This window comes from Saccharomyces mikatae (assembly GCF_947241705.1).
Source record: "Saccharomyces mikatae IFO 1815 strain IFO1815 genome assembly, chromosome: 13".
In the NCBI taxonomy this organism is placed as follows: Eukaryota; Fungi; Ascomycota; class Saccharomycetes; order Saccharomycetales; family Saccharomycetaceae; genus Saccharomyces; species Saccharomyces mikatae.
Window position 1 is genome coordinate 846,098 of NC_079268.1, and position 27,559 is coordinate 873,656.

The following is a 27,559-nucleotide window of genomic DNA, read 5'->3' on the forward strand; positions in this document are numbered from 1 at the left end:
ATAGCCAATTAGGAACCTTATTAGATACGATTGCTAATATTTGAGTCGCTGCGAGTATCTAAGCGTATTCGGATTTTTATTGATGTTTCCCCGAACAGAAATCTCGATGAGTTAGAAATAAACTATATCTGTAATTATTTATGCACCAAAAGAACAAAAATCAAGATCAATCGTCATGAGCAAGCCAGTACACTTTGTGAAAGCTAATAGCGGCGACAACAGCCACCGATTAGGTGGTCAGTATTCTATTCCTCAAGATTTGAGGGAAAACTTGCAGAAAGAGGCTATACGTATTGGTGACAAGGAAAAAGATGTGCTACAAGAAAAAATGGAAGCTAAGACAGTGCAAAATGGAGAAGATTCGTACCACAAACGAAGGTTTGATATGGAGCTTGAACCCAGTGCTGATACTAAGATTATTACATCTGATCAAAACAGTCCAATCCCTGTCGTGCCAAGGAAAAGAAAATCTCGTTGGGATGTAAAAGGGTACGAACCACCTGAAGAATCTCAAATAACGGCAAAACAAAGTTCTGATAATTTTTTGAATAACGTAGAAGGAATGCACGATTTGGCATATTTTAAACCTTCTGACCACAAATATTTTGCTGATATTATATCCAAAAAACCTTTAGATGAGTTAAGTAAGGATGAAAAGAAAGAAAGAGCATTTTTGACGTTACTTCTGAAAATAAAAAATGGGAATACAGTGAGCAGGAGGACATCTATGCGACTTTTAACCGAGAGAGCTGTAACATTTGGTCCAGAAATGATATTTAATCGATTGTTACCCATTTTATTAGACAGGACCCTGGAAGACCAAGAAAGACATTTAATGATTAAGACCATAGACCGAGTTCTCTACAAACTAGGAGATTTAACAAGACCTTACGCTCATAAAATACTAGTAGTAACCGCTCCGTTGCTAATTGATGAAGATCCAATAGTTCGTTCAACTGGCCATGAAATAATCACAAATTTGTCGACTGTTACTGGTCTAACGACAATGCTGACAATCATGAGACCTGATATTGAAAATGAGGATGAGTACATCAGGAACATAACTGCAAGAGCAATGGCCGTCGTGGCAAAAGCTCTTGGAGTTAATCAGTTACTTCCTTTCATCAACGCTGCATGTCATTCGCGGAAATCATGGAAAGCAAGACATACGGGTATAAAAATTGTAAAGCAAATAGGTATAGTTTCAGGGATAGGTGTACTAAATCATCTCACTGGGCTAATGAGTTGTATCAAGGACGGCCTAATGGACGATCACGTTCCGGTACGGATTATTACAGCAAACACTCTATCTACGCTAGCCGAAAATTCTTATCCATATGGTATCGAAGTCTTCAACGTTATACTAGAGCCCTTGTGGAAGGGTATAAGAAGCCATCGAGGCAAAGTGTTATCTTCTTTTTTGAAAGCTGTTGGATCTATGATTCCATTAATGGATCCAGAGTATGCTGGTTACTACACTACAGAAGCAATGAGAATAATCAAACGAGAATTCGATACTCCTGACGATGAAATGAAAAAGACTATTCTTTTAGTACTACAAAAGTGTAGTGAGGTTGAATCTATAACGCCAAAGTTTTTAAGGGAAGAAATTGCACCGGAGTTCTTTCATAAATTTTGGGTCAGGCGTGTAGCTCTAGACAGGTCATTGAACAAGGTCGTTACGTATACAACAGTTGTATTAGCAAAGAAATTAGGCTGTTCCTATACCATTGATAGACTATTAAAACCTTTGAGAGATGAAGCTGAACCGTTCAGAACAATGGCAGTCCATGCTGTTACTAAAACAGTGAATTTACTAGGAACTACGGATATGGATGGAAGATTAGAAATGAGGCTTATCGACGCACTTTTGATAGCATTTCAGGAACAAACAAATGGCGATTCTATAATATTCAAAGGCTTTGGGGCGGTTACTGTTTCACTTAACAATCGAATGAAGCCATTTTTAGCACCTATTGTGAGTACAATATTAAATCATCTGAAACATAAAACTCCTTTAACTCGTCAACACGCAGCAGATCTATGTGCCATATTAATACCGGTCATCAAAAACTGTCATGAATTTGAAATGTTGAATAAGTTGAACATTATTTTGTACGAATCCTTAGGTGAAGTGTACCCGGAGGTATTGGGTTCCATAATCAACGCTATGTACTGCATTTCGAGTGTCATGGACTTGGATAAACTTCAGCCTCCCATCAACCAGATTTTACCGACCCTAACTCCAATTTTAAGAAACAAGCACAGAAAAGTCGAGGTGAATACTATTAAATTTGTAGGGCTTATTGGTAAGTTAGCGCCCACTTATGCCCCTCCAAAAGAATGGATGAGAATCTGTTTTGAGCTATTAGAACTTTTGAAAAGTACAAATAAAGAAATAAGAAGATCGGCGAATACCACATTTGGTTTTATTGCGAAAGCAATTGGACCTCACGATGTCCTCGTTGCATTATTAAACAACTTGAAGGTTCAAGAGCGTCAATTACGTGTATGCACGGCTGTTGCTATTGGTATTGTTGCTAAAGTGTGTGGCCCCTACAATGTCCTGCCAGTAATTATGAATGAGTACACAACACCAGAGACTAATGTTCAAAACGGTGTTCTTAAAGCCATGTCATTTATGTTCGAGTACATTGGTAGCATGTCGAAGGATTACATATACTTCATTACACCATTATTGGAAGATGCACTCACGGATAGAGATTTAGTCCATCGTCAGACAGCGTCAAATGTAATAAGCCATTTGGCCCTAAACTGTTCAGGTACTGGTCACGAGGATGCGTTCGTCCATTTACTAAATCTTTTGATCCCAAATATTTTTGAAACTTCACCACATGCCATTATGCGTATTCTGGAGGGTCTAGAAGCATTAAGTCAAGCGGTCGGTCCCGGCATGTTCATGAACTATATATGGGCAGGATTATTTCATCCAGCAAAGAACGTAAGGAAGGCATTTTGGAGGGTGTATAACAACCTATACGTAATGTATCAAGACTCCATGGTACCTTTTTATCCCGTAACCCCGCAAAACGATGAAGAGTATGTAGAAGAGCTAGATTTGGTTTTGTGACTAATAATATAGAGTATATAGATAGCTCCTCTTTGTAAGAGTATTTTATTTGACGTATCTACTAAGTTATTACGCTCCAGAAACTATTTCTTTTTGAAATATAAACAGGTTTTACCATTGTAGAAAAATAGGGCAGCAGAAAATCGAAATACTCAGTGCTTAAAAACCAAAGGAAGGAAAAAATGTCAAATACAGACAATAACGGAAACGATGGGTCAAGGTTAATTTCACTAACGCATATTGCAAAGAGGATATGGAAAGTTTTGATAAAATAAACCTAATTGCTCATCCCAATTTTGAGGTTTTGGCTACTTTCAGGTATGATCCTGGTTTTGCACGCTGTTCATCGACAAGTAAAGAAATTTTTGAAGCTCCCGACCCCAGATTAGGTTTAAGAGATGAAGAAAGTAGACAGCAGATCACTAACGAAGACTACCTTGGTTATTTACGAGTAAAGAAAGCCAATTTCAATGCTGACCTTCTCATAAATATTCAACATCCTGATGTTTGGAAGCAGACTTGCAAAACTATCATATGCCACTCCAAAGAAGACATATTACAAGTCATCTGTCAGAGGTTTTTTTTATTAGATGAACAATATCAAAGAATAAGATTAGCTTTATCATACTTCAAGATTAACTTCCACATATCTCTAAAGGAATTATTACAGTTATTAATTGAAAATTTAATTAACTGCAAAGAAGGGAAAGCAGAATATGATGCAAAACTCCAAAATATGGTCAACGAAAAGCAATGTTACAAAATGCGAGTACTTGTTTCTCAGACGGGGCATATAAGAATTGAGGCAGTGCCATTACCCATGAAACCTATACTTGGATTGACGACTGATTGCGAAAATGCATCTACCTATTTTATCAAAACAATGTTAAACGGATTTCTGTATCATAATTCAGTAAATTGGGATGTTGTTATTTCATCCGAATCGTTAAACGAATCAGCTTTCACCAGGTTTAAAACTACTTCAAGAGATCATTACACTAGAGCAAGATCCCGCATGCAAGCTGCTATGAATGACTTGAGAGGTTCGGATCCTCTTTCTCCAGTCTCTCAATGCGAAATTTTATTCTCCAACAAGGCTGGACAACTGATGGAAGGTTCAATAACAAACGTGGCCGTAATTCGGAAAGACCCTAGTGGTACTAAGAAGTATGTAACACCGAAATTAACAACTGGATGCTTGTGCGGGACAATGCGTCATTATCTGTTGCGGCTCAGTCTTATTGAAGAGGGAGATATAAAAATTGAAAGTGTTACTGTTGGTGACGAAGTCCTGCTCTTCAATGGTGTTATGGGATGTATAAAGGGAACAGTGAGAACGAAATATTGAAGAGAAGAACGGATGCTCATATATTATCTATTTTTTTTTATAATAATTTACAAATCATGATTTTACTTAGTCAAATAGTAAAAATGGATATAGGCAGCGTGCGTAAAGCAACAAACAGAAAGCGCAGCGTATAAAAATATTAAAAAACATACAATGAAGAGGTGGATAAGAAAAGATAAGGGATAAGAACAGAAATGGATACTTCAGTTTTGTGTTCATTATATGTACACACTGGCAGCAATAAGAAGAAGTAACCTCTTGAACTTATTTATGAGTCTTACGTCTTTTTGTGTTTGGTGTTTTTCCGCTGGCACCAATGGTAATATTGACCTTTGGAGGGACTGGGAAACCATAGGACTTTGCTACTTTGGCTAAATCTAGCTTATCAATTTGGTAGACAGTTTTCAAAGAATGAGAAGCGTATGCTTGTAAATATGATCTATAACCATCCTTGGCTGTTTGATGTAGGTAATAATTGGATTTAATTAGTTTTTCTAGTTGTGATTGAACGTTAGCAATTTTATTGGTGGGAAACTCGTACTCATTCAATGGAACTTTGGAAGCCTTTAGGTATCTTAAGAACCCTAATTCATTAGGAGTTAGAAACATTAAAGATTTACCTTTACCCTTGGTACCTCTTGCAGTTCTGCCTACTCTATGAATATAATCTCTGGGGTCATCAGGAGGATCAAATTGGATAATCCAGTCCACTGCAGGGATATCTAGACCTCTGGCTGCAACATCTGTACAAATCAATATACCTCTTTCTGCATTACAAAACTCAAAAAATGTGTTTGTTCTCTTTTGCTGTTTTTGCTTACCGTGTAATTCAAGGACTGGTAAATCAATGTAGTTCAACAATTCGGCGTAGTACTTCACAGAGTTACACGATGATAAGAACACAATGATTTTCTTCTTTTGGTTTCTTTTTAAAAAGGAAAACAACAACAAAAATCTATTATCGCTATCACACACAACGTAACCTTGTTCTAATCCATCTGCGGTAGAGTTGTCGGTTTCAGGAACGACATTTATGAAAAGAGGGCCCGGTCTCAACGAGATTCTAGCCAAGTCCTCAACCTTGGTAGTCTGTGTGGCAGAAAACAACATGGATTGCCTATCTTCATTTGGTAAAATCTTGATGATTTGCCTCATTTCATCTTCAAACCCGATTTCGAGAATTCTGTCTGCTTCATCGATAATCAAAGCTTTCAAATTCTTGAATACGAAACCTTTTGTGTTTTGTAAATGATCCAGCAGTCTGCCGGGGGTAGCAATCAACATGTTAACACCTTTCATCAGTTTTTCAGCTTCCTGTCTTCTATTGGCACCACCAATAACAATACCGAAAGTCTGTGAATGAAACTCCATTAACTCTCTTGCTACACCAAAAATTTGTAGAGCCAACTCTCTTGTAGGCGTAATAACAATGATACCAGTACCGTTTCTTGGTTTGAATTTCAAAGAATGCAGTAGTTCGATTGCAGGGATAAGAAAGGCCAGCGTTTTACCCGAACCTGTTTTGGCAGCTCCAAGAACATCTCTACCAGCCAAAAGAGGCGGGATGGTCCTAGATTGCACAGATGTCATAGTCGTGAAACCCATTTTTTCAATAGCCTTCAGTGTTGGCTGTGATAGCTTTAATTCTTCGAACTTTTCCACATAAGTAGTCTGTTCTTCTTCAGGTGCGGCATTGGTTTGCTTTTTAATGTTCTTTTCATCCACTAAAGGACCTTCTAAAGATTCGGAGTCTCTGGGACGCTTTTCTGACGAGGTAGCCATACTTCCAGTTATTATACTCTTTTATCTTACTATTGTAACTATGAAGTCATTCAATAGTATATACTAAACTGCTGTATATACGCTGTAATATCTCATCTCATCGCTAAAGCTCTATAGTGAACAAAAAAAAAAAGAGAGAAAGCAAATAAAAAATTTTCAATTCGGGTAACCAAACTCGGTTCACAACCGGGTAAACCATAATCTTTTGTCACGTGATCAGTACTCCATAACTGATGGTATAATCAATGTTTTTAAAAGTCGGGAGGACACTGATTTTCAATTATACACGAAGGACTCCTTATAGAAATAAAGAACTGAATGAACCGACTACATGCACTTTTCTGTTGACCTTGCATCATGCCTGCTATTTCGCTCCCCGCACATGCTGAACTAATGCGAATGCCACTTTCATATCCTCCAAACTTACTATGTTAGTTCACATAATGCTATCATTGATGTTTTAACAAACTTTTATCGAGGGTACTATCTTTAGCCGCCGAAGTGAACCAATCCCGGTTCAGGCGCTTCTTTCACCTTCATCCCACGCGATTGTTCAAATTCCGATTTTCGGTTTCTTTTTATTTTTCCTTTTTACCCCCTCTACTCCCCCGGAAAAACCTCCACGTGCCAGGTTATTCCGTCATTTCCACGAGTGGGGTGCCAACAGGGCCCCAGAAAAAGTACGTGCAGAATGAAACCGAGAAAAGAGTTACCCGCATTTCAAGAGTATTTTTCTCACCTTCTACAATGGAAAGGGGATTCCTGTAAAAAAAGAAAAAGAGGGCGGGGGTTTATCACGTGGCAAACATATGAAACGTGTCGAACGGGGATGACTTCTCCTGTTCGGTGCTTCGTTCTATTTATCTTGACAGTTTCTTCATTAGCTCTAAACACTTTCTTTTTTATTAATTTCTGGTTGTTTGCTCCTTTAGTTGCCTATTATAATTCTCTCACTCAACCAACAGTTTTCACATAATTAACATTATAACAGCTGTGAAAGAAAAATCCACCTTTAAGAATATGACTACCACCAGTACTTCTGCCTCCCAGCTACAGCAGCACCTGTCGGAAGACAAACCTTGGCCGCAACTGAGTGGCTGCAACGAAGACGCCCAAACCTTTAAATGCAAATACGTCACTAACCATAACTCATTGGGCGATGGGAATTTCAGTGTGGTGAAAGAATGTATGAATATACACACAAGGGATTTGTATGCGATGAAGCTTATTAAGAAAAAGACTGTTATAAACAAAATTCAGCTTATTCAAAGGGAATTCGACTTATTGAGGTTAATAAGCGAGAAAATCAGAGATATGGAAAAGAAGAATGAGCATTCCTTGGACATATTTGAGGGACATCACCATATTTTACAACTTTTCGACTATTTTGAAACTGCAGACAACATTGTACTGATCACTCAACTCTGCCAGAAGGGTGACCTGTATGAAAAAATCGTTGAAAATCAGTCTTTGGACCTCGAGACTCAAGTTACATCATATTGCGCCTGTTTAGTAAGTGTCCTGGAGTTTTTACATTCGCAAGGTATTGTTCACAGAGATTTGAAGGCAGAAAATGTTTTATTTAGATTAAGGGTGAACGAAAGCGAAAAAAACCTACAAGGTGAACACCATGGAGATTTCAAGTACGATCTTTTGGCACATGATTTAGTTCTCGCCGATTTTGGACTTGCTGCCGAATTTAACACAACGAAGGTAAACTCTTTAAAAGAGTTTGTCGGGACTATCTCATACATTGCTCCCGAAATCGTAAAATGTAAAGGTGTCGGTGACATGACTCCTGATCAAGTTGACAAATTAGAGAAGTATGGCTGTCCAGTCGATATATGGGCTCTCGGTGTGTTGACATATTTTATGGCATTCGGTTATACACCTTTCGATTGTACTACGGACGACGAGACTCTGGAATGTATTTCCAAATGCGACTATTATGTCGATGAACAGATGATGCATGACCCCAAATACGAACAGTTTTGGAATTTTGTCCAATGCTGTTTTACCGTCGATCCTACCGTTAGGCGTTCTGCCACCAATTTAAAGCAGCACCCTTTTATCAAGAATTATTTTGCTACTTCAAATTCTCTACACTCGAAGGACACACCGAACTTCGCCTTTAACCCGACAATCAGAAGAGTATCTTCTACGGCGTCCATGCACACTTTAAGGTCTCCGTCGAAATCGAGAAAGACAACTACTTTGGCATATTTAAATATGGATGGCGGTTCCTCAGAAACCTCTACTGCTTTTAGCAGCAAGATGGATTTGCCTGACCTTTACGTTGACAGAACCATTAACTCTCGTGAACGATCACTAAATAGAATCAGAGACACTCTGAAGAAAACACTGTCCATGACATCGCTTAAGTCTGCGGGTACATTTGATTATCTTCATGCCAATAAAAATGGTACTTCATTATCATCATCCAAATCTGGACTTGTGAAAAAAAATTCGACATTCGTTTTGGATCCTAAGCCACCGAAGAATAGTTTGATGAATGGTTGCTTTAGTACTACACCAGAATCCCGCTCAAATTTTGATACCCCTAAAAATCTATCCAGACAAGGCTCCTCTACTAGTGTAAAGAAATACGTTAATGAGGTAGACTTGCTTCTAACACCACGGACAGCTTCGATGAGCAGTAATGATACCACAGCTATCAACGATAACGATATCAATAACGATAAGAATTCTGCAAGAAAACATACAGCTTCATTCCAGGTGAATGTTGATGATTCTGATGGTGATGAAACCATGCATATATAGTATGATACCACATTTTGCCTTTTTTTCTCATCGCTGGATTGACATTCTTAATGAAGTTTACGATTAATTATTCTTTGGTAAAAATTAAATATAAATGTACTATATAAGTAAAAATGGGGAATTAGGAAACTTGAAACTTGTTGTAGAGGTGGAAATGAAAAGTATCACGTTTTACTGAACATTGCTTCCTTACTATGGTTAAATTTCGCTTATAATATTACCCGCGTGTTCTTTTCGGACATTGGAAAAATACCCATCCAAACAAAATTAAGATGAGTTACGATGCATAGGAACTTGCCCTCTCTATTTGATATGTGCACAATCTAACCCATTAATCATTTAGTTTGTTCATTATCGTGTAAAATGTGGCTCACAGAGGCTCAGAGTATGTTTGTAACATTTTAGAGGCATATTGCTCTCCCAGAAATCTTGATTTCTTTATCACTAACTTTTGCGTTTCATTAGAATTTGGTGTGGCCTTCACTTTTGGTGGTTTTCTCTTCTTTTTGTTTGGTATATTTACTTTCTTTGATCGTGCATTATTAGCCTTGGGCAATGTTTTGTTTTTAATAGGAGTAATCTTAATTATCGGTTCGCAAAAGACATATATTTTTTTCACTAGACCAAATAAAAGACGCGGCTCTCTGTTCTTCCTAGTTGGTGCCTTTTTGATATTATTAAAATGGACTTTTTCTGGCTTCATAATCGAATCACTGGGTATTATAGGCTTGTTTGGTGATTTTTTCGGCGTTATCGTTCAATTTTTGAGTTCAATGCCAATAATTGGTCCCATACTTTCTCACCCTACAGTCGCTCCAATAATAGATAAATTAGCCGGTGTGAGAGTTCTGCCAGTATAATGGTACATCTTCGTGTATGCATATCATAGATAATCTTTTTGAACATTCTATAGGTATAAACTAAAAAACAAATAATATTTACATGGTTATCACTTTCCTCATGCGTCTAGGATAACGATTCGACAAAATCTAATACTGTAGAATCATCACCATATTGGCCTACTATCTGCAAAGCAATTGGAGTCTTTTCTTTCAGGGGGATTGAGAGACTCGGTAGGCCCGCCAGTGACATGGGGACTGTGAAAACGTCGTTGATATACGAATTAGTTGGAGATTTTGTTTCCTCTTCTCCAAACTCCTTTATGGACTCAGGAAGCTTGGATGATGTAGGTACCAGCAGTATATCTAAGCCTTCCGGATTTCCTTGAAAATTAGTCAAAACATTCGGAAATTCGAAAATACTGTCAAACTCATCAACTAAATCTACTCGTAGTCTTTCAGCTTTAATAAAGTTGTTTTTAAATGCATCTGAACAGAGATTATAATTACCCAAAATGATTCTATTCTTAACTTCTATTCCAAATTCAGACCTAGTGGGTGCAAATAAAATACCGTCTTTTATATCAATTTCAGAATCTCTGTATCCATATCTGATGCCGTCATACCTTGATAAATTGGATGCTGCTTCGGCTGGTGATAGGGTATAGTAGATGGGTAAACTGTTTTTTACTGACGGAATGGACACAGGATATATTTTATGTCCTAAGTTTGCCAGTTTCTTTAGGAAAGCAAAGTACAATTCGTGGAACTCCTTGGGCAGACTTTCATGGTTGAATTCCTCTACAATTCCTATTTTTAAGTGATTCTTAGTTTTCTTATTCTTTTCTATTAGCTCACGCAGTTCCACGCTCAAGGAAGTGGGATCTTTCTTATCGTATTTATCCAGAGTATTGAACACTTTTTGTAAGACCTTTATTTCCTTACTTAGTATGCCAACAGTGTCTAAAGATTGAGAATACGCTATTACACCAAACCTTGACAAGCGTCCATAGGACGGCTTGAAACCCAAAACGGATCCATAGCACGCTGGTAATCTAACAGAGCCACCGGTGTCGGTTCCCAGAGCAAAATCTACGAGATCGCAAGCAACACTAGCAGCAGCTCCCGAAGACGAACCACCCATTATCTTCTTGTCTTCTTGAGGATATAATGGATTGATCACAGGTCCTTTTATTGAATGAATCCCTCCTGATCCCATTCCAAATTCATCTAAATTAGTCTTACCTAAGATATGCACACCTGCTTGTTTTAGTAATTTTACTACTGTTGCATCAAATGGGGATCGGAAATTCTCAAGGATACGTGAGCCGCATGTAGTTGGAAGGTCCTTCGTAACTATATTGTCCTTAATACTGACAACGTAATTTGTCAATGTTTCGTTCTTTCCTTCCTTGTTTTTCGTTTTATAGGGCGATGGGTTGATGCTGGTGAATATGTTATATTTTGATTGTAGGCTGGATAATCTTTCAACTGATTCTCTTAAGGACCGTTTTAGCGGCATTGTTCTATAAGTAGAGTTTGCGTTCCAGTTGAACGTTTGTCTTCTTAACACAAGTAAAGGCTACTATGAATATATAGGTATACTTTTATTTTTCTGGGAGCCTATGTATTACGAAAAAAAGTACATAAAAGTCATGTATCTGAGAAAGGTAAAGAATTGTTTGGTTAATGAATGTCATAGACTTGAGTGATTCAGCCATCAATGTGGACTATGATAGTTTGATTTGCATTGATGAAGAAGAATCACAAGAAGTTTTCGAAAATGAAGTGAAGGAAGATGAACAACAGGAAGAGCGGAAACAAGCGTCTCCAAGAAATGATGAGCTTATCGTAGAACCAAGCCGTGATGTTGAGAGTTTGAGAAGAGCTATAAAAGATCAGTTGCTCCTCAAGGTACATAGGCAGAGCCAACTAGATATTAGTGATGTAAAGAAGGTGAGTAGCGATGAAGAGGATGAAAACCGGCAACAGAAACTAGAAAGAATAAGACAGGAATTAGAGAAATTGAGAGTGGAAGAATTAACTCCTGAAACACAAACCGAAATCAAAGAACTGTGCGAGCTTCAGTCAAAGTTGGCGATAAAGTCATCCATTAGACTCGGTAACTTGAGAAAGAAGCTCATTGGAAAGAACAAAGGCCAAGATGCCGTGATATTGCCAAATATAACTCTAGATACAGCGACCATGATAAGGTTACAAAAACTAGATCAGAGAATGTCTGAAATGGAACATTACGTTGGCGCTCCAGATGCTCTGGAGAACGAAGAAGATAGGAAATCGATTAATAGCAAAGTGAATGAGCTATATAGGAACATTCAACTTTTACAAGACGATGGTAAGGAAGGGGGGAAGTTGCAAAAATTCAGAGATAGGTTGGTGGAACTGAACGAAGATTTTGAAAACTCACTGTTAGGTAAAAAAATGCAACGAGACCTGAGATTGAGAGATGAAACCGTGAAAAAGGTTATCAAGCCCGAGAGTAAGATAAAAGAAATAAATAGCATATATGCTATGCTCAAACAGTATCAAGATTCGCTGCCGTTGTTGGCTGAGCGGATGAAAAGTCTAAATAAAATGAACAACAGAGTGGTAGAAGTCTACGAAGCTACAAAATTGTTGGATTCACAAATAACAAACGTCCGAGAACAAGAACGATTATGGATAAAAACTTTGAACGACTTGGATAAGAAATTTGATGAACAAGAGGTAAAAATTCGTCAAAACATGGATGAGATTAGACGCAAAATCGACTCTCTCGAAGACAAAGCTTTACAGAGAAGTAGCAAACAAGAGATGGAGAAATAGTTCTTATAAAACCAATAAATTTTTACTGTGAATTTTTTTGTATCCATGTAACAAAAAAATAGAAAAATATGTGTATGTATAGTAAGTAATAATATGAAATATCCAAAAATACGAGAGGAGAAAAAACAGAAATAATCATAAAAATAAATTGTCTCTTGGGTATCTGCTGCTTATTTCTTCTTCATTCTACCAAAGAATCCCTTTTTCTTCTTCTTTTGCTTTTCTTCAGTCTGTACGTGCTGTTGTGGTTGATACACTGCTTGTTCACCATACATTTGACTCGAAGCACCACCTGCTTGTTGAGGCATACCGTTGGCATCATAAGTCACAGCAGCACCAAACATGGGAAAATCAGGTCTTACGCGGAACCCATAGGTTGGTGTCTCTAACTGTTGGGCCCAGACAGGATCTCCGGAGACGGCATACTCGAAGCTTCTTATAGTGTCCAAAGGTCTTTCGTCTCTTGCTCTGGTTGGATTCGATATATCAGCTTGTGTGATTGGTTGGCCGAAAACATCACATAAAACATGACCTTCTTCATTGGAAAAATAAGATTGCCTGTTCATGTTATCGTGAAAGGTGTCGGCTGCTTGTTCAAAAGGCTGCGCTTCCTGAACAGCATCTAGAATAGGATCAGCAACAGAAGCAGTACGCATCTTTAACCTTGCCTTGTCATCTTCAGAAATCTTCACATCTGAGGCACGGTTCACTCCTTCGTTATCACTCGTGTTACTAACACCAGATTTTTTTCTAAAGTGCATCATATTGCCTTAGTGTGCTGTTTACTTTCGTTTGGTATTTGCTATGCTTTTAGTGCTAGCTTTGCTTGATAAAACTGATCAACACCTGAAACAACGTGACACGAAATCACTCCTTTCTTTTCTATTAATTGATAAACAAATAAATAAATAATACAGGCTGCTTTGCCTCGATGGTACGAAGAAAAAAAGACCACTTCGGGTCCGAAAATTTTTAACATATTCTAGGCGCCGTGCACCACGTCAATTTGACACAGAGATCGTGCTACGATTATTGGTATTATTGTATAAATATTTATATATACATGCGTGTGCATATACTAATTTTCTATTTTTATTTATTAGTTTCTTGGCAACAGGCAACGATGGATTGCTTGACACTTTCGCAAGCGTCTTTGAGTTCCTCTGGGGACATGGCAGCGTTACAGCAGATTTTCAAGCTAGGGACGATTGGTAGCGTCTCCTGTTTCAGAACAATGGTATTTCTTGTGATGAGTACATTATAATTGATAAGGGCATGATCAACTATAGCTTGCAGGAATTTTTCCTCTTCTTCGTAGGGTTCAATGTATTTGTTTGTGTGGGACTTTTTTTGCAAGGCTGACATAGTTTCGAAGAGTTGCTCGCAGGTGTACCCAAACTTACGAGATCTGTATGCGGGGGTCAGTTGCAAATGAAGGACAGGAGATACTGGAGAGGACGTGATGACAACATATGGACGCAATGAGTCGTCTGATGCGAAGAATCCATGCAAAGATTTGGATAGTTTTTGCAGCGCCTGTACAGCGTCGTGGTTCGAGTCCATCAGTTTCAAAACTTTCGAGACAGATGTGACAGTATATGCGGGCAAACAGGCAGAAAAACAGTAGGCGTTGGAGCCAATGCGCTGGTGAAGACACATAACACTGTCACCGAGCACAAACCCACCCGTGGAGCCCAATGCTGTGGCCATGGACCCAACAGTAATGTCGATGGCGGTGGCACGATCCATGTTGAAGTGTTCTGACAAACCACGGCCTGTAGCACCAAGAACACCAATGGAAAAAGTTTCGTCCACAAACAGTCTAAACTTGTACTTGTTTTTCAGCTTGGTCAATTCAGGCAGCGGAGCCAGATCACCTGAGTTATGGAAGATACCTTCGGTGACGATGAATTTTCTCGGAATGGCGGGTGGTTTCTCAGCTTTTTCTTGTTCTGTCAACTCGTTCAACAAACTTTCTAGCGAATCCATATCGTTGTGGTTGAAGTAGTAGACCGTGGATCTGCTTAGTTGCAAAGCATTCTGCACTGATAGCGACACTTGATCATCTGCCACGATAACGTCACCACGCTTGGTGAAAGCAGGTAGAACAGAGGGTGCAGCACAAAAGTCTTGCCCGTACAGCACGGCACCTTGAGTGCCAAAAAACTGAGCTAGGTCATATTCCAATGTGTAGTGAACGTCCTGGTTACCGTAGAACCCGGCGGGCCCACAGGCGCCCACACCGTAGTTCTTGATGGTGGTCGTCACCACTTCTCTCACGGGCTCTGTAGCAGATAATTGCAAGAAGTTGTTCGAGGCCAAGTTGAAAACGCCGGTATACTTCTCCTTCAAGTTGTTTCTGGTGATAGTGATATGATTCTGAATGGGCATTTCCATGGTCACCGGTGTCGTGGCAACCCTCCACGATTGCTCATCAGTGGCGGAAGGGTCGACCAGTGGCTCCGGTTCCCAGTCCTCAATTAGCGCATCGATCTCTTGGGGGGATAGATTGGGCTTTTGTGCCTGTAGACTTTTTTTCTGCTGTGGCTTGGACAAATAATAAATGATCCCGTACAAAATAAGCCCTATCTCGACCGTGGTTCTGTATGGATCGTCGTGATGCGATTTCTTTATGTAAGAAACTATGAATTCACCACCGGGAATCTGAATTAGCACCAGATTGAAGTAGTACCATACGTACGACGAGGTAGTCACAATGAACGCTGGAATCGGTATCGACTTAGGCAGAACTTCTGGGATGTGTGCCATTGCGTGTTCTTTTATATGGGAAGGAGAGAAAAAGGATAAATAACCCTACGCGACTGAAATTTATGTATTGAACGCCAGGCAGAAGGTTAGAGCGCTGTTATACTATGCTACTCGATGGTTTTGAAAAGATTCTTTGTTCTTCCTTTTCTTTTTCTTTCCTTCTATGCTTCTCAATCGAATATTCGTTCACTACGGTTAACAGTAGCAAAATGCCCCTATAAGAAAAGAGTGAGTGAAAAATTTGTTAGCAAAAGGCAAAACACAAGAAGGAAAGAAAAAAAGAAAGTAATATAACAAATTATGGCGCCTTCAAAAAAAAAAAACGCGAAAATAGGTCTCTCGTACATAAAGATATTAACATAGGGCTTTGGTTGTTTTTTGGACATGTGCCCTAGCTTCTGGGAGGGACTCATTAGGGCACAAACCCCTATTTTCGTACAGCGGTATGTATTTTTATACGGGATATGTGGCGGTTATTTTTCGTCTTATTATCTTTCTTATGGGTAAAAGGAGTACTACATACTGAATGTTCTTGATGGTCGCAAGCATACTCATCAAGACATTCTTCCGAATCCGATACACAGCATAATGTATTATCAAAAGTTGTGCACAATATCATAAAATTTGACTGCATTAGTGCATTCGTAGTGAGGGGAAGACGGTTTCTTAAAATAGTGTACTCATGGCTTGGCCCTCCCAGAAGAGGGACCACACTTCATGGCTTTTTGCGCCGCTTCTGTGTTCTGTTTTCTTGTTTAGCCGTGGTGATACTCACCATCCTGTACTCTTGGTCAGACAGCCTTCGTTGGTTGTCCTCTTATTGCTTACTCTCGCTAACCTTGTTTACCATTGAGGCAGGGGTTCTATCACCCGCAGGGTCTCAAAGAAGGGGCCCACTAATAAAAGCAAGAGATAAGAATTGCTACAAAAAAGCTCCGAAACATGTCTTCTCCACTTCTTCCTTCCAGTCTTAACAAGACAAGAGAGAAAGAAAGAGAGAAAGAAATTACTCACTAGAAATTGTTATTTTCTTTCTACTCAGCCTATAAACTACTCACGCTATGAAAGCATTCACCAGCTTACTATGTGGACTGGGCCTGTCCACGACGCTCGCCACGGCCATCTCATTACAAAGACCGTTGGGTCTAGATAAGGACATTTTGCTGAAAACTGCAGAAAAGTTTGGTTTGGAGCTAGACCTGGACCATCTCTTGAAGGAGTTGGACTCCAATGTATTGGACGCATGGTCTGAGATAAGCGAACTGTACCCAAACCAGATAATGAATCTTCAGACCTCAACCAAGCCAAAGTTCCCGGAAGCAATCAAAACGAAGAAAGATTGGGACTTTGTGGTCAAGAACGACGCAATTGAAAACTATCAGCTTCGTGTCAACAAGATCAAGGACCCTAAAATCCTGGGTATCGACCCAGACGTCACACAGTACACGGGTTACTTAGACGTGGAGGACGAGGACAAGCATTTTTTCTTCTGGAGCTTCGAAAGTAGAAACGATCCCGCTAAGGACCCGGTCATTCTTTGGTTGAACGGGGGGCCAGGTTGCTCTTCGCTAACCGGATTGTTCTTCGAATTAGGGCCTTCGTCCATCGGGCCCGACCTGAAACCTATCGGAAACCCTTACTCTTGGAACAGCAATGCCACAGTAATTTTCCTTGACCAACCTGTCAATGTGGGATTCTCGTATTCTGGGTCCTCAGGTGTGTCCAATACTGTTGCCGCCGGTAAGGACGTCTACAACTTTTTGGAACTGTTCTTTGACCAGTTCCCTGAATACGTCAACAAGGGCCAAGATTTCCACATCGCCGGGGAGTCTTATGCTGGCCATTATATTCCCGTTTTTGCCTCTGAAATTTTGTCTCACAAGGACAGAAACTTTAACTTGACCTCCGTCTTGATCGGTAATGGTCTCACCGACCCATTGACCCAGTACAACTACTATGAGCCAATGGCCTGTGGTGAAGGTGGCGAACCTTCTGTTTTGCCCTCTGAAGAATGTTCCGCTATGGAAGACTCCTTGGAACGTTGTTTGGGTTTGATAGAGTCCTGCTACGACTCCCAGTCAGTCTGGTCTTGTGTTCCAGCCACCATTTATTGTAACAATGCCCAATTGGCTCCTTACCAACGTACCGGCAGGAACGTTTACGACATCAGAAAGGATTGTGAAGGCGGCAATTTGTGCTACCCAACTTTACAGGATATCGACGACTACCTAAATCAAGACTACGTTAAGGAAGCTGTCGGTGCTGAGGTTGACCATTACGAATCGTGTAACTTCGATATCAACAGGAATTTCTTGTTTGCGGGTGACTGGATGAAGCCTTACCATACCGCTGTAACGGATCTTTTGAATCAAGACCTGCCCATTTTGGTCTACGCTGGTGACAAGGATTTCATCTGTAACTGGTTAGGCAATAAGGCATGGACCGATGTCTTGCCATGGAAGTACGATGAAGAATTTGCAAGCCAAAAAGTCCGTAATTGGACTGCTTCCATCACGGACGAAGTTGCTGGTGAAGTCAAATCCTACAAGCATTTTACCTACTTGAGAGTTTTCAATGGTGGTCACATGGTTCCGTTCGATGTTCCCGAAAACGCCTTAAGTATGGTTAATGAATGGATCCATGGCGGTTTCTCCTTATAAAGCGTATATTTGAAAGAATGAGTTTTTTATTTTCAATCACGACTGAAATATATGTTTATGTATAGGTACGTTCTATATAGTAGCCTTACCCATCTGTATGTAGGCTTTGTTTCCGTATTTATCCTATTTCGTACTATCAAATTTTTCTTTTTTAAGTATTATTATCCTTAACAATACGCCGAAGGGGAGAGAATTCATCAAATTCCAAAGAAACGAATCCATTGAAAAAAAGGAAAAGATATACAAACAATAGAGTTGTTTTTTCCACTCTAAACACCAATAGATTCTCCAACTATCGAATTTGCAAGAAAAATGTCACAACCTACCCCTATTATAACTACAAAAACAACTGCCAAGCCGAAACCAAAAATTTTCAATCTATTTCGTGTGTGCTTCATTTCATTATTACTGATCGCTGCTGTGGAATACTTCAAGTACGGTACAAGAATTAATTATGAGTGGTTTCACTGTACTCCAATTAAGGAGCCTCAATCTGGCTCAGTGATCAAACTTTGGGCTCGTGGTGGGCCTAGTTGTGACAAAAGAGGCGAGTATAAAACTATCGTAAAAAGAATCACAAGAGATTACGAACCAAATGACGAGCATTTGTCGTTCTGTATTATTGAGAACCCTGAAGTTGCACCTGTTCACTACCCAATTCATGAAGACAAAGGTGAACCTGGCTATGTAGCCTATGTTGGTTATGACACAGACTCTGAATTGGTCCAAGAGCTATGTGCTGATTCCACAGTTTATCACATGTGAGTTCCTTCTTTTACATACATACATATAAAAGGCAAGCTTGCCATTGGTATATATAAATGCGTATGGAATCTATATTTATACATACAAAGAAAAAATCGCTCAGTTTCTATATTTTCGAATTTTCCTTTTGTTTTGTAAACATTTTGCCTAGTTCCTCTTGAATATTTACCCTGAAAGCATCTAAGGGATAGAGTTTATCAAGATCAGTAACAGTGCATGTTTTCTTGTTATCAGTTATTTCATCCATTTCCGGAATAAAGTCTATATATCGGGCCAAAAACAGGTCCTCTCCCACAACAGTGGGCTCAAATCTTTCGTCTATTGTTTTTATTAAACCAATAGAATCACAACCCTTCGGTATTGATATTCTGCTACGCTTAACCATTTCAACGTATTCCTTCATATCCCTACCCTCAATAAAATGTTTCAGAACCTCTGGGTACTTAACTCTCTCTATTTCCTCATCCTCTTCTTCTGTACGGTCTTCACATATGTAGAAGAGTGAGCTATCATTCAAATAACAAAACGATCTTAACGTTTGCAAAATGAAGTCGATATGTACTGATTGCCATGCTGTGGTGTTTCTTTGTAAATTTATAATTTCATTACTGTTTAAGCACCATATGGAAAATTCGTTGTTGTCATTCAGTTGCTTTATTTCACTAAATGTACTGGATAGTTCATTTAACCACAATTTTTGATCATTTAACGACCAGTCTAATAGTATGAGCCAGTGAATCTTCGAAGCATGCTCTTGTAGAAAAGGCTTCAGGAGATCTAATGTACCACGTGTGTTTTTGACTAATGTGTACACATTTGAACAATAACTTTGTTCCAAATTATTGGTCCAATTTATTGTGGCATAATTAATCAAATCAGTGTCTAATATTGAATTGGTTCCCTCTGGAAAACAAGTGTTTATAAATTGATGTAACGTTTTACTCGACGGAGAATATATCACCGCTGTTGTCCCTTCAGATTCTTTGTTATTTATTACGGACTTGCTTTGAGCTAATAACTCGTCCCATGCATAACCATTATTCATCAGGACACACGACCCTTCTATTTTCTCAAAAAAAATTGTAACTGGAGAAATTGCTTTTCTTTGTTTACTCTTTTGCTTTTCAATTTTTCTGTTACTACGTACGTATATATTATCTTGATAAGAGTACAAAATTATGTATTGAAATGGGCACATTTGAGAAAATAATATACATTACGGACTTAACTGAACAATGCCGGAATAGTCTATCAATAATCTGCACAATTATATAATCCGATATCGACTTCAGCCTTCATATCTGATGAATTGTTTGCAATCGATTCACGTTTTTCTTCCAATTCTTGTATGTAACCGTCTTCAACACCAGTAACGTAGCTTCCGGTAAAGACACCGTCTTCAAATTTGGTTATTTTATCAGTTTTACAGCAGTCAATCAAATCTTCCAATGATTGGTAAATGACTCTTTCACAGCCAATCACTTCCGCTACTTCTTCATCGGTTCTGTTATAAGCAATTAAATTTTTTGTATCTGTCAAGTCAATACCATAAATATGGTTATAACGAATAGCTGGGGCAGCAGATGCAAAGTAAACCTTTATTGCACCGGACTCCTTGGCCATGTTAACAATTTCTTTCGAAGTAGTGCCCCTAACAATGGAATCATCCACTATAAGAACCTTCTTACCCTTAAACTCAGATTCCATTGGGTTGAGTTTCCTTCTTACCGATGAAACCCTTTCTCTTTGATTTGGCATGATGAATGTTCTACCAACGTATCTATTCTTGACAAAACCCTCTCTATAAGGCTTCCCTAATACATTAGCACATTCTAGTGCACATGTTCTTGCAGTATCAGGGACAGGAATAACAACATCGATGTCTTCTGGTTTCAATTGCTTCAAAATATTTTCTGCTAACTTGGAACCCATGGCCAGTCTTGTATGATAAACTGATATACCATCCAAGACACTATCTGGTCTAGCAAAATACACATACTCGAATAAATCAGGTCTATAAGAGTTTATAGGAACCACTTGTTTGAACTCAGGTTTACCTTTACTACAGTTTTTCGGGATGATAACTGCTTCACCAGGCTTTAGATCACGATACTTGGTAAAATTGTGAGCCTTGAAAACAACACTTTCTGAGGCTAACATGTAGTCCTTGGTGCCGTCTGGGTTTTCTCTTTCACCGAATAATAAGGGTCTAATACCATTTGGATCTCTGAACCCAAAGAGCGCAAACCCGGCTAGTAAACCGACACAAGCATAACCACCACGACATAAACGATAAACACCTTCTAGAGCATGGAAGACATCTTCATTGTTAACTCTATACTTATTGTGCTTTTCCAACTCAGCAGCGAAAATATTTAATAATAACTCAGAATCACTGTCAGTGTTAATATGTCTATGAACATCCTCATCCATATATCTCTTTAACGACGCAGTGTTCACTAGGTTACCGTTATGTGCCAAGTTGATACCGTAAGGACTATTAACATAAAATGGTTGTGCTTCTGAGTTAGCCGAAGAACCGGCAGTAGGATATCTCAAGTGGGCAATACCCATGGAACCGGCAAGACCAGAAACACGCTGTTGAGTGAACACATCACGAGCCATACCATTACCTTTACATTGATAGATTCTACCACGAGAACCACAAGTGGCTATACCAGCTGCGTCTTGTCCACGGTGTTGTAAAAAAATGCATCCATCACATAACTCCGGAGCTACTGGAGTGGTTTGGTTTGCTAATACAATACCTAAAATACCACACATCCTTCCTGCTCTGCTATTTGCTGTATTCCTGTTTTCGCTTAACTTGTTATAATGAAATCTACTTTCAAGACGAAGTCTTCCCAACTATAACTTAAAAATGAAGTGAACTGTACGGTTACTGTTGAAATTTTTCCAAATGAAAAAAAAAAGGAGAAATAATTACCTTCACTTGGCAATAAAATCCGAAAAGTAGTGAATCTATTAGTAAATTAATAAGTAAGCAAACTTTAAATACACCTCAACCTTTGCCATTTGCCACTTGAGCAGTCATTCGCATTCATGATTCTAGGATTTATTTTTATTATTCATCTTTGTTCTAACTCTGTTCTGCCATTCTCGGCCAGGAAGAGTCAATCCATCGGTTCATTGAAAAACCGCGGAGAACAATTATAACTTTTCTTTTTATATCTGAAAGTTCTCTAAAGAACTTATTATGTATACTTTAATACTTACAAATGAGTGTTTATAGTGCTTATTCGTCTTTAAGTTCATTTTCTAAATGATCTAGATCTTCTTGTATGGTCCATAATTCGCGGTACAACGAATTTGGCGTCGCCAAAAGTTCAAGATGCTTACCTTCCTCCCTTACTCTTCCGTTGTCAAGGACAATGATCTTGTCCGCATCCGCAATGGTCCTCAATCTATGTGCGATATAGACACTTGTTCTCGAACCAGACGTAAAATTACTTCTAATAGTACGTAATAGGGCTTGCTCTGTGTGTGTATCCAACGCACTTGTGGCCTCATCAAAAAACATGATCTTTGCATTTTTCAATAGTACCCTTGCGATTGCCAGCCTTTGCTTTTCACCACCGCTAATCATCAACCCTCTCTCGCCTACGATAGTGTCAAATCCCTGTGGGAGTTTTTTTATTAAAGGCGCTAATTGAGCTTTCTCTACAACAGTCATCACTTCTTCGTCCGTTGCGTCAATACGGCCAAATTTCACATTTTCCCAGATGGTGTCGTTGAAAAGTGGTGTGTCTTGTGGTACTACACCGATCACCTTTCTTAATGCATTTATGTCATATTCCCTGATGTCGCGACCGTTTATAAGGATCCTTCCACTTTCAGGATCATAAAATCTGAAGACTAACTTCAAAATTGTGGATTTACCACTGCCTGATGACCCAACTATTGCCGTTTTCCAGCCTGCTGGGATAGTGAAGCTAGCATTCTTTAAAATCTTTCTATCCGGATGATACCCAAACGTGACGTTCTCAAAAGTAATGTCGTAAGGTACATGTTCTGGTAGCATTAAAGGGCGTTCTGCATTCTTTATTTTAACCTCATTTCTCCTTAACTTGAACAAAGTTTCCATATCAATTAAAGACTGCTTCAAATCTCTGTAAACACTACCCAGGAAATTTAGCGGCACCGATAGCTGAAAAACCAACTGATTGATTAATACCAAGTCACCTACTGTCAAGTTTCCACCAATAACACCAGTACAGCCCATATACATCATAGCTGTTAAGGCAGTAGTAAAAATCAAGTTTTGACCGGAGTTCAAAAAGGCTAGCGATTGTGATACCTTGATTTGAGAGTCTCGATAGCTAATCAATGAACTATTGTACTTATCTGAGAGGTATTTCTCATTATTAAAGTATTTCACCGCCTCAAAATTAATCAAAGAGTCTAACGCCACACTGGCAGCTTTATTATCGGCCTTGTTAGCGTCTCTTCTAAATTTCGTTCTCCATGCTGTTGTCTTTATAGTGAACATGGAGTACAAAAGCATTGTACTAAATGTTATGGCAGCAAATGACGCACCAAATTGATACGTCAAGATCCCACAAACTACAGATATTTCAAAACTGATCGGAATAATATGAAATACCATGGCAGTTAGGACTTGAGATATACCTTTTGTACCTCTATCCATAGCTCTCGTTAAACCACCAGTTTGTCTACTCAAATGCCAACCCAAATCCAACTTCATAAGGTGCTGGAAAGTTTGCAGTGATACGGTTCTGATAGCATTTTGCGCTACCCTAGCAAAAACAGCGTTTCTTAACTCACCAAATAAAACAGAACCAAACCTTGCGACACCGTAGCAGAGAATGGTTAATCCAATAGCTGCAGGAAGCGCAACTGTAGGATCGTCCCATGCTATATTCATTGAATCAATGGTTTGCTTAAAAAAAAAAGGCACCTGAACGTTTAAAATTTTCGCAGATATCAACAGTCCAAGTGCAACCAACACCCTTACTCTTACTTTATTGTTCTCTTTAGGCCAAATATAACGAAAAAGATCTTTCAAGATTTTCAACTCTGAGAGAGTTGGGGCCTTGCTGACCTTTTTTACCTGGGCTTTCACCTTTAAAGCTGAGGGGGGAAGCCCAATCGACTCTTTGTGACTTGGATCCTTTTGTGCTTGGTTCCATAAATTTCCGACTGAATTGAATAATAAAGGCCTCTGGGTTGATAACCTTGATACAGACAATATAATTGGTGAACGGCTCCGTATTAAACCGGATCCGAGTTTCGATCTTATTATTTGCCCAATCGCTGGAGACTTTGGAAGAAGCAGCATTCGTGGGTTTGAACAGGATCTACAAATAACCTTTAATCTATGTTACACTGTTGTGACTATCGAAGTTGTAGTTTTTACCATGTAGATTGATATGCTTGTGATTAGTAATGTAGGAAGTCATCGGAAAGCCCTCGCGTCCTCTTTCGTGAAATTCCACGTGACTAAATGTAGTTCAAGGGCACCCATAGGTCAATGATTTTGCCATCTTACTTTTGCTAATAGGGAAAGGTGTGCTAAATATGAATGGTTAGAGTAATAATGCAGGGCTTCTTTAGTATGCCCCTTTTCGCTGCTTTGAAATAAGGTAAATATTCATTTTGGATATCATTCCTCATCCTCTGTACAGAAGATTGCAACTAAACCAGTAATAAATCCCAATAAATCAATTTGATAATTATATTGTCATTTTAATAGTTATTTCGAAAGAATATAGATGAGTGTAGCAAGATACGGTTTACATAAATATACAGAAAAGTAAAGTAGTACGTTTGCATTTTTCACTTGGATAAATTTTTAATCTCCTCTTCGCACTTAGTAATAACTGCATTACTAGCATTAATCTTACCAGATAAATAGTCCAGTCTACTCTTGAAAAGTTTTTGATCCGGAACTTTTCCCAAGGGCTTTAATTCTTCTTCCCACTTTTTGATTCGTCCGGTTTCAAAACCTACAACCTTTAGTAAGTAACGCGTTTTTAGCACTTTCGCAAGTTCCGGATCGTTAATTAAGTATGTGAATGCAGCTCTGTACAGCGGTTTGGCAGGTCTGATCTCCTGCAAAACACCCCTATCTCTAGACACAGTAATTAATCCATTATTTTCTAATTCCATGATTCCCGTCTCTGGTGCTGCTTTAAATAATGGCTTATTGACTATTTCATGGAAAGGGATGACTGGGTTGGAACTCAATAATTCGATCAGTTCCCAAGCTTGTGCACTTTTGTTACTGTCGATTTTGTCGCTCAAAAACATTTGAGTTATTTGTTCGGAAGCTTGTTCAATCATCTTGTCCAATGCTTCCGAAGGCTCTTCTCCTGACTTCACTCTTCTTACGAATGCTTGCAAATCTAGCATCCTACCGCCCAATGGCTCCAAAGAGGCATCAATTTCTTGCAGTTCCTTTTCATTTAAAATCACTTCTGCTTTTTTCATACTCGAATCCACGTCGTTATCAGAATTTTTATCTTCAGTGGTCTCCTCTTCTCCCTCTGCTTGCTTTTCGTTTTCGGCCTTGACCTTCTTGTTGTAATATAAGTAATCTTCCAGTTGAGACAATACATAATTCCTTGAATTTTCTTTAGATGCATCGGATAGAATTAAATTTTTGAACACTTGATTAGGTAACGATTCGCTTAATCTTTGATTGGATGCAACAGTTTCAGTCAAGAAAATCACGTGTGCAATATTCATCTGAACTAACATGGCTGCCCAATCTGATAATTCCTTGTACACAAAGCCATTAATCTCAGACTTGCCTTCAAATCTATCTATGACGATAACAGGTTTAGCTTCCGGGTGTTGTTGTAAATAATCTTCTTCTTTGACATTTACCATTCCGTCGCTGGTGGAAACAAAAGCCTTGTAATTCTTAAGAGCGATACGTCTAATGGACATCAAAGAAGTGGTCAACATGTTTCTGAATTGAGATTCCTTCGTCTCAGACAGCCCTGTTTTCTGCCCTGTTAAACCTTGCACGGTCAAATCAAGCACACCAGTAACAGAATCAATCCATGGGAAAATTGGGAAATAACCCAATTGACTAGCGGCATTTCTTAAGAACTTAGGATCTGTTCTCGACTTGATCAATTTATCACAGTCTAGATATAGAACATTTGTTCTGTTCTGTAAAGTGTGTTGCATGACCAGATCATGCTTCCCTGAGCCTCTCGGCCCTCTTATAACCACAAACGTGTTGTTGTTTTCCTCAAGCCACATTTTTAAATCATTTACTTTTTCTATTCTTTCCTCCCACAAATGCTTTCTTTGATGATTGTCATCAGGACCGCCCCAATAGTACTTGATAGAAGTCATGGTGGATGAAGTTAGCGTTTTCAGTTGTTTCCAAAACTTGTTATCCCATGACAAAGAATACTTATGAGTAATCTTTTGTTCAATCGAAAATTCTCTTATAGGATCAAACACTAAAACAGCAAAAATCGAAAGCAGGGCAAATAAAACTGGAATGGCAATTCTTGTATGGTTGGTAAAAAAGTTACTGATTATATGGCCCCTTATGATATTTTCGTATTGTATGTGTAAGACAGTATTATGAATCTCAATACCAGAAACGCAATTCTTCGCAGAAATAGCACCACGGAATGAACGATATCTGACCCTTGCAACGTTGTTGCTAGCAGCAGTGGGAGGGAAAATATCAATGATTGTTCCGTATCTTCTGAACAAAGAATAAATTTCCTCCTCTGTTAAAGCGGGTCCCTGAAATTTGATCACTATGATGGTGCTTGGCAGCCTTCTTAGATCTTCGATCCAAGGTGAACCCTTTACTGGAAAAGCAGACGCACGAGTGAAGTAAGAGAGTAAGTTTTTAGAAGATTCTCTGGCCGTATTCTGCTGGATCAAAGAATTTACCTGAGCTTTTGTATACTTGGGTGGAACAACAAATGTGGCAAACACACCCCCGTCTCTTTTCACAGGAATGGTGGACTTCAATTCTAGCCCATAGATGGGGTTATTTGGTGGACTGGCCAAATTTCTTATCTTCTCTCTAACTGCATCCCGTGATTGGTTTCTTAGTAACAGATTGTACCATAAAGTTGGATTCCAAACCGACGTGGCTCTCGCGTAAACATTATCAAAGTACATCAGCGTTTCTTCATCTGATTTGTGAATGACACCGGTGTCGGTAGCAGTGTTCGATTCACCTGCCTGCTGATCCTTTTGCTGGATTTCACTAGACACATGTCTCACCGTAGATTGAGCATTTATCATGTTTCTTAGTCTATATTTGCCCTGGAGGATGCCTATTCCTCTAGCCAGACATGGCACTTGGATCTTGCTCAAATTCAGCGAAGCCGTTCGTACTAACAGCATAGTATTAATATGCCAAAATGAACTCGTTATATAATGGTTTTCCTTCTTGCCAAACTAAAGTCTGCCTTCAATCTTCTCCAATGTAGTGTAGTTCTTAACTCCCTTATACTTTTCAAAATTAGGTCATTTCAATTCCTATTAAATATCAAGAAAATATTAGGGTCTGCGTTTTTCGACCCTCAACGTTCTAGGGCGGCAACAGAATATTTATAGGGCTAGTGTCCTATTACTTCAAAGCTCCATGCATAGAACATGAGAGATTTTCAGGTGATGAGATGACTAAAGATAAAGTTTCAAGTTCTATTGGGCTTCAACCAACTCAAAGCTA

The 27,559-nt window shown here is 39.0% G+C and overlaps 15 protein-coding genes across 15 annotated transcripts; 7 read left to right on the forward strand and 8 right to left on the reverse strand.

Annotated features, from left to right (window-relative positions):
- Positions 1 to 175: 175 nt before the first annotated feature.
- Positions 176 to 3,091, forward strand: HSH155 (U2 snRNP complex subunit HSH155; the record flags this gene model as incomplete). Its single annotated transcript, XM_056225014.1, has 1 exon — positions 176 to 3,091. One exon carries the CDS (start codon positions 176 to 178, stop codon positions 3,089 to 3,091), a length of 2,916 nt encoding a protein of 971 aa, XP_056078875.1.
- A 253-nt stretch (positions 3,092 to 3,344) lies between these two features.
- Positions 3,345 to 4,439, forward strand: ABZ2 (aminodeoxychorismate lyase ABZ2; the record flags this gene model as incomplete). Its single annotated transcript, XM_056225015.1, has 1 exon — positions 3,345 to 4,439. One exon carries the CDS (start codon positions 3,345 to 3,347, stop codon positions 4,437 to 4,439), a length of 1,095 nt encoding a protein of 364 aa, XP_056078876.1.
- A 264-nt stretch (positions 4,440 to 4,703) lies between these two features.
- HAS1 (ATP-dependent RNA helicase HAS1) lies at positions 4,704 to 6,221 on the reverse strand (the record flags this gene model as incomplete). The annotated part of the gene is made up of 1 exon (XM_056225016.1): positions 4,704 to 6,221. One exon carries the CDS (start codon positions 6,219 to 6,221, stop codon positions 4,704 to 4,706), a length of 1,518 nt encoding a protein of 505 aa, XP_056078877.1.
- A 1,020-nt stretch (positions 6,222 to 7,241) lies between these two features.
- Positions 7,242 to 9,002, forward strand: TDA1 (protein kinase TDA1; the record flags this gene model as incomplete). Its single annotated transcript, XM_056225017.1, has 1 exon — positions 7,242 to 9,002. The coding sequence occupies one exon, from the start codon at positions 7,242 to 7,244 to the stop codon at positions 9,000 to 9,002; it is 1,761 nt and encodes a 586-aa protein (XP_056078878.1).
- Positions 9,003 to 9,365: 363 nt separating this feature from the next.
- On the forward strand, positions 9,366 to 9,862 carry GOT1 (Got1p; the record flags this gene model as incomplete). Its single annotated transcript, XM_056225018.1, has 2 exons — positions 9,366 to 9,387; positions 9,468 to 9,862. The coding sequence occupies 2 exons, from the start codon at positions 9,366 to 9,368 to the stop codon at positions 9,860 to 9,862; spliced, it is 417 nt and encodes a 138-aa protein (XP_056078879.1).
- A 106-nt stretch (positions 9,863 to 9,968) lies between these two features.
- Positions 9,969 to 11,363, reverse strand: HER2 (glutamyl-tRNA(Gln) amidotransferase subunit HER2; the record flags this gene model as incomplete). Its single annotated transcript, XM_056225020.1, has 1 exon — positions 9,969 to 11,363. The coding sequence occupies one exon, from the start codon at positions 11,361 to 11,363 to the stop codon at positions 9,969 to 9,971; it is 1,395 nt and encodes a 464-aa protein (XP_056078880.1).
- Positions 11,364 to 11,530: 167 nt separating this feature from the next.
- JNM1 (Jnm1p) lies at positions 11,531 to 12,667 on the forward strand (the record flags this gene model as incomplete). The annotated part of the gene is made up of 1 exon (XM_056225021.1): positions 11,531 to 12,667. One exon carries the CDS (start codon positions 11,531 to 11,533, stop codon positions 12,665 to 12,667), a length of 1,137 nt encoding a protein of 378 aa, XP_056078881.1.
- Positions 12,668 to 12,837: 170 nt separating this feature from the next.
- GSR1 (Gsr1p) lies at positions 12,838 to 13,431 on the reverse strand (the record flags this gene model as incomplete). The annotated part of the gene is made up of 1 exon (XM_056225022.1): positions 12,838 to 13,431. One exon carries the CDS (start codon positions 13,429 to 13,431, stop codon positions 12,838 to 12,840), a length of 594 nt encoding a protein of 197 aa, XP_056078882.1.
- Positions 13,432 to 13,759: 328 nt separating this feature from the next.
- Positions 13,760 to 15,436, reverse strand: LCB1 (serine C-palmitoyltransferase LCB1; the record flags this gene model as incomplete). Its single annotated transcript, XM_056225023.1, has 1 exon — positions 13,760 to 15,436. One exon carries the CDS (start codon positions 15,434 to 15,436, stop codon positions 13,760 to 13,762), a length of 1,677 nt encoding a protein of 558 aa, XP_056078883.1.
- Positions 15,437 to 16,497: 1,061 nt separating this feature from the next.
- PRC1 (carboxypeptidase C PRC1) lies at positions 16,498 to 18,096 on the forward strand (the record flags this gene model as incomplete). Its single annotated transcript, XM_056225024.1, has 1 exon — positions 16,498 to 18,096. The coding sequence occupies one exon, from the start codon at positions 16,498 to 16,500 to the stop codon at positions 18,094 to 18,096; it is 1,599 nt and encodes a 532-aa protein (XP_056078884.1).
- Positions 18,097 to 18,408: 312 nt separating this feature from the next.
- Positions 18,409 to 18,861, forward strand: LIP1 (sphingosine N-acyltransferase subunit LIP1; the record flags this gene model as incomplete). The annotated part of the gene is made up of 1 exon (XM_056225025.1): positions 18,409 to 18,861. One exon carries the CDS (start codon positions 18,409 to 18,411, stop codon positions 18,859 to 18,861), a length of 453 nt encoding a protein of 150 aa, XP_056078885.1.
- Positions 18,862 to 18,967: 106 nt separating this feature from the next.
- Positions 18,968 to 19,906, reverse strand: DYN3 (dynein light intermediate chain; the record flags this gene model as incomplete). The annotated part of the gene is made up of 1 exon (XM_056225026.1): positions 18,968 to 19,906. One exon carries the CDS (start codon positions 19,904 to 19,906, stop codon positions 18,968 to 18,970), a length of 939 nt encoding a protein of 312 aa, XP_056078886.1.
- A 206-nt stretch (positions 19,907 to 20,112) lies between these two features.
- Positions 20,113 to 21,645, reverse strand: ADE4 (amidophosphoribosyltransferase; the record flags this gene model as incomplete). Its single annotated transcript, XM_056225027.1, has 1 exon — positions 20,113 to 21,645. One exon carries the CDS (start codon positions 21,643 to 21,645, stop codon positions 20,113 to 20,115), a length of 1,533 nt encoding a protein of 510 aa, XP_056078887.1.
- Positions 21,646 to 22,117: 472 nt separating this feature from the next.
- Positions 22,118 to 24,181, reverse strand: ATM1 (ATP-binding cassette Fe/S cluster precursor transporter ATM1; the record flags this gene model as incomplete). Its single annotated transcript, XM_056225028.1, has 1 exon — positions 22,118 to 24,181. One exon carries the CDS (start codon positions 24,179 to 24,181, stop codon positions 22,118 to 22,120), a length of 2,064 nt encoding a protein of 687 aa, XP_056078888.1.
- Positions 24,182 to 24,678: 497 nt separating this feature from the next.
- YME2 (Yme2p) lies at positions 24,679 to 27,231 on the reverse strand (the record flags this gene model as incomplete). The annotated part of the gene is made up of 1 exon (XM_056225029.1): positions 24,679 to 27,231. One exon carries the CDS (start codon positions 27,229 to 27,231, stop codon positions 24,679 to 24,681), a length of 2,553 nt encoding a protein of 850 aa, XP_056078889.1.
- Positions 27,232 to 27,559: the final 328 nt, after the last annotated feature.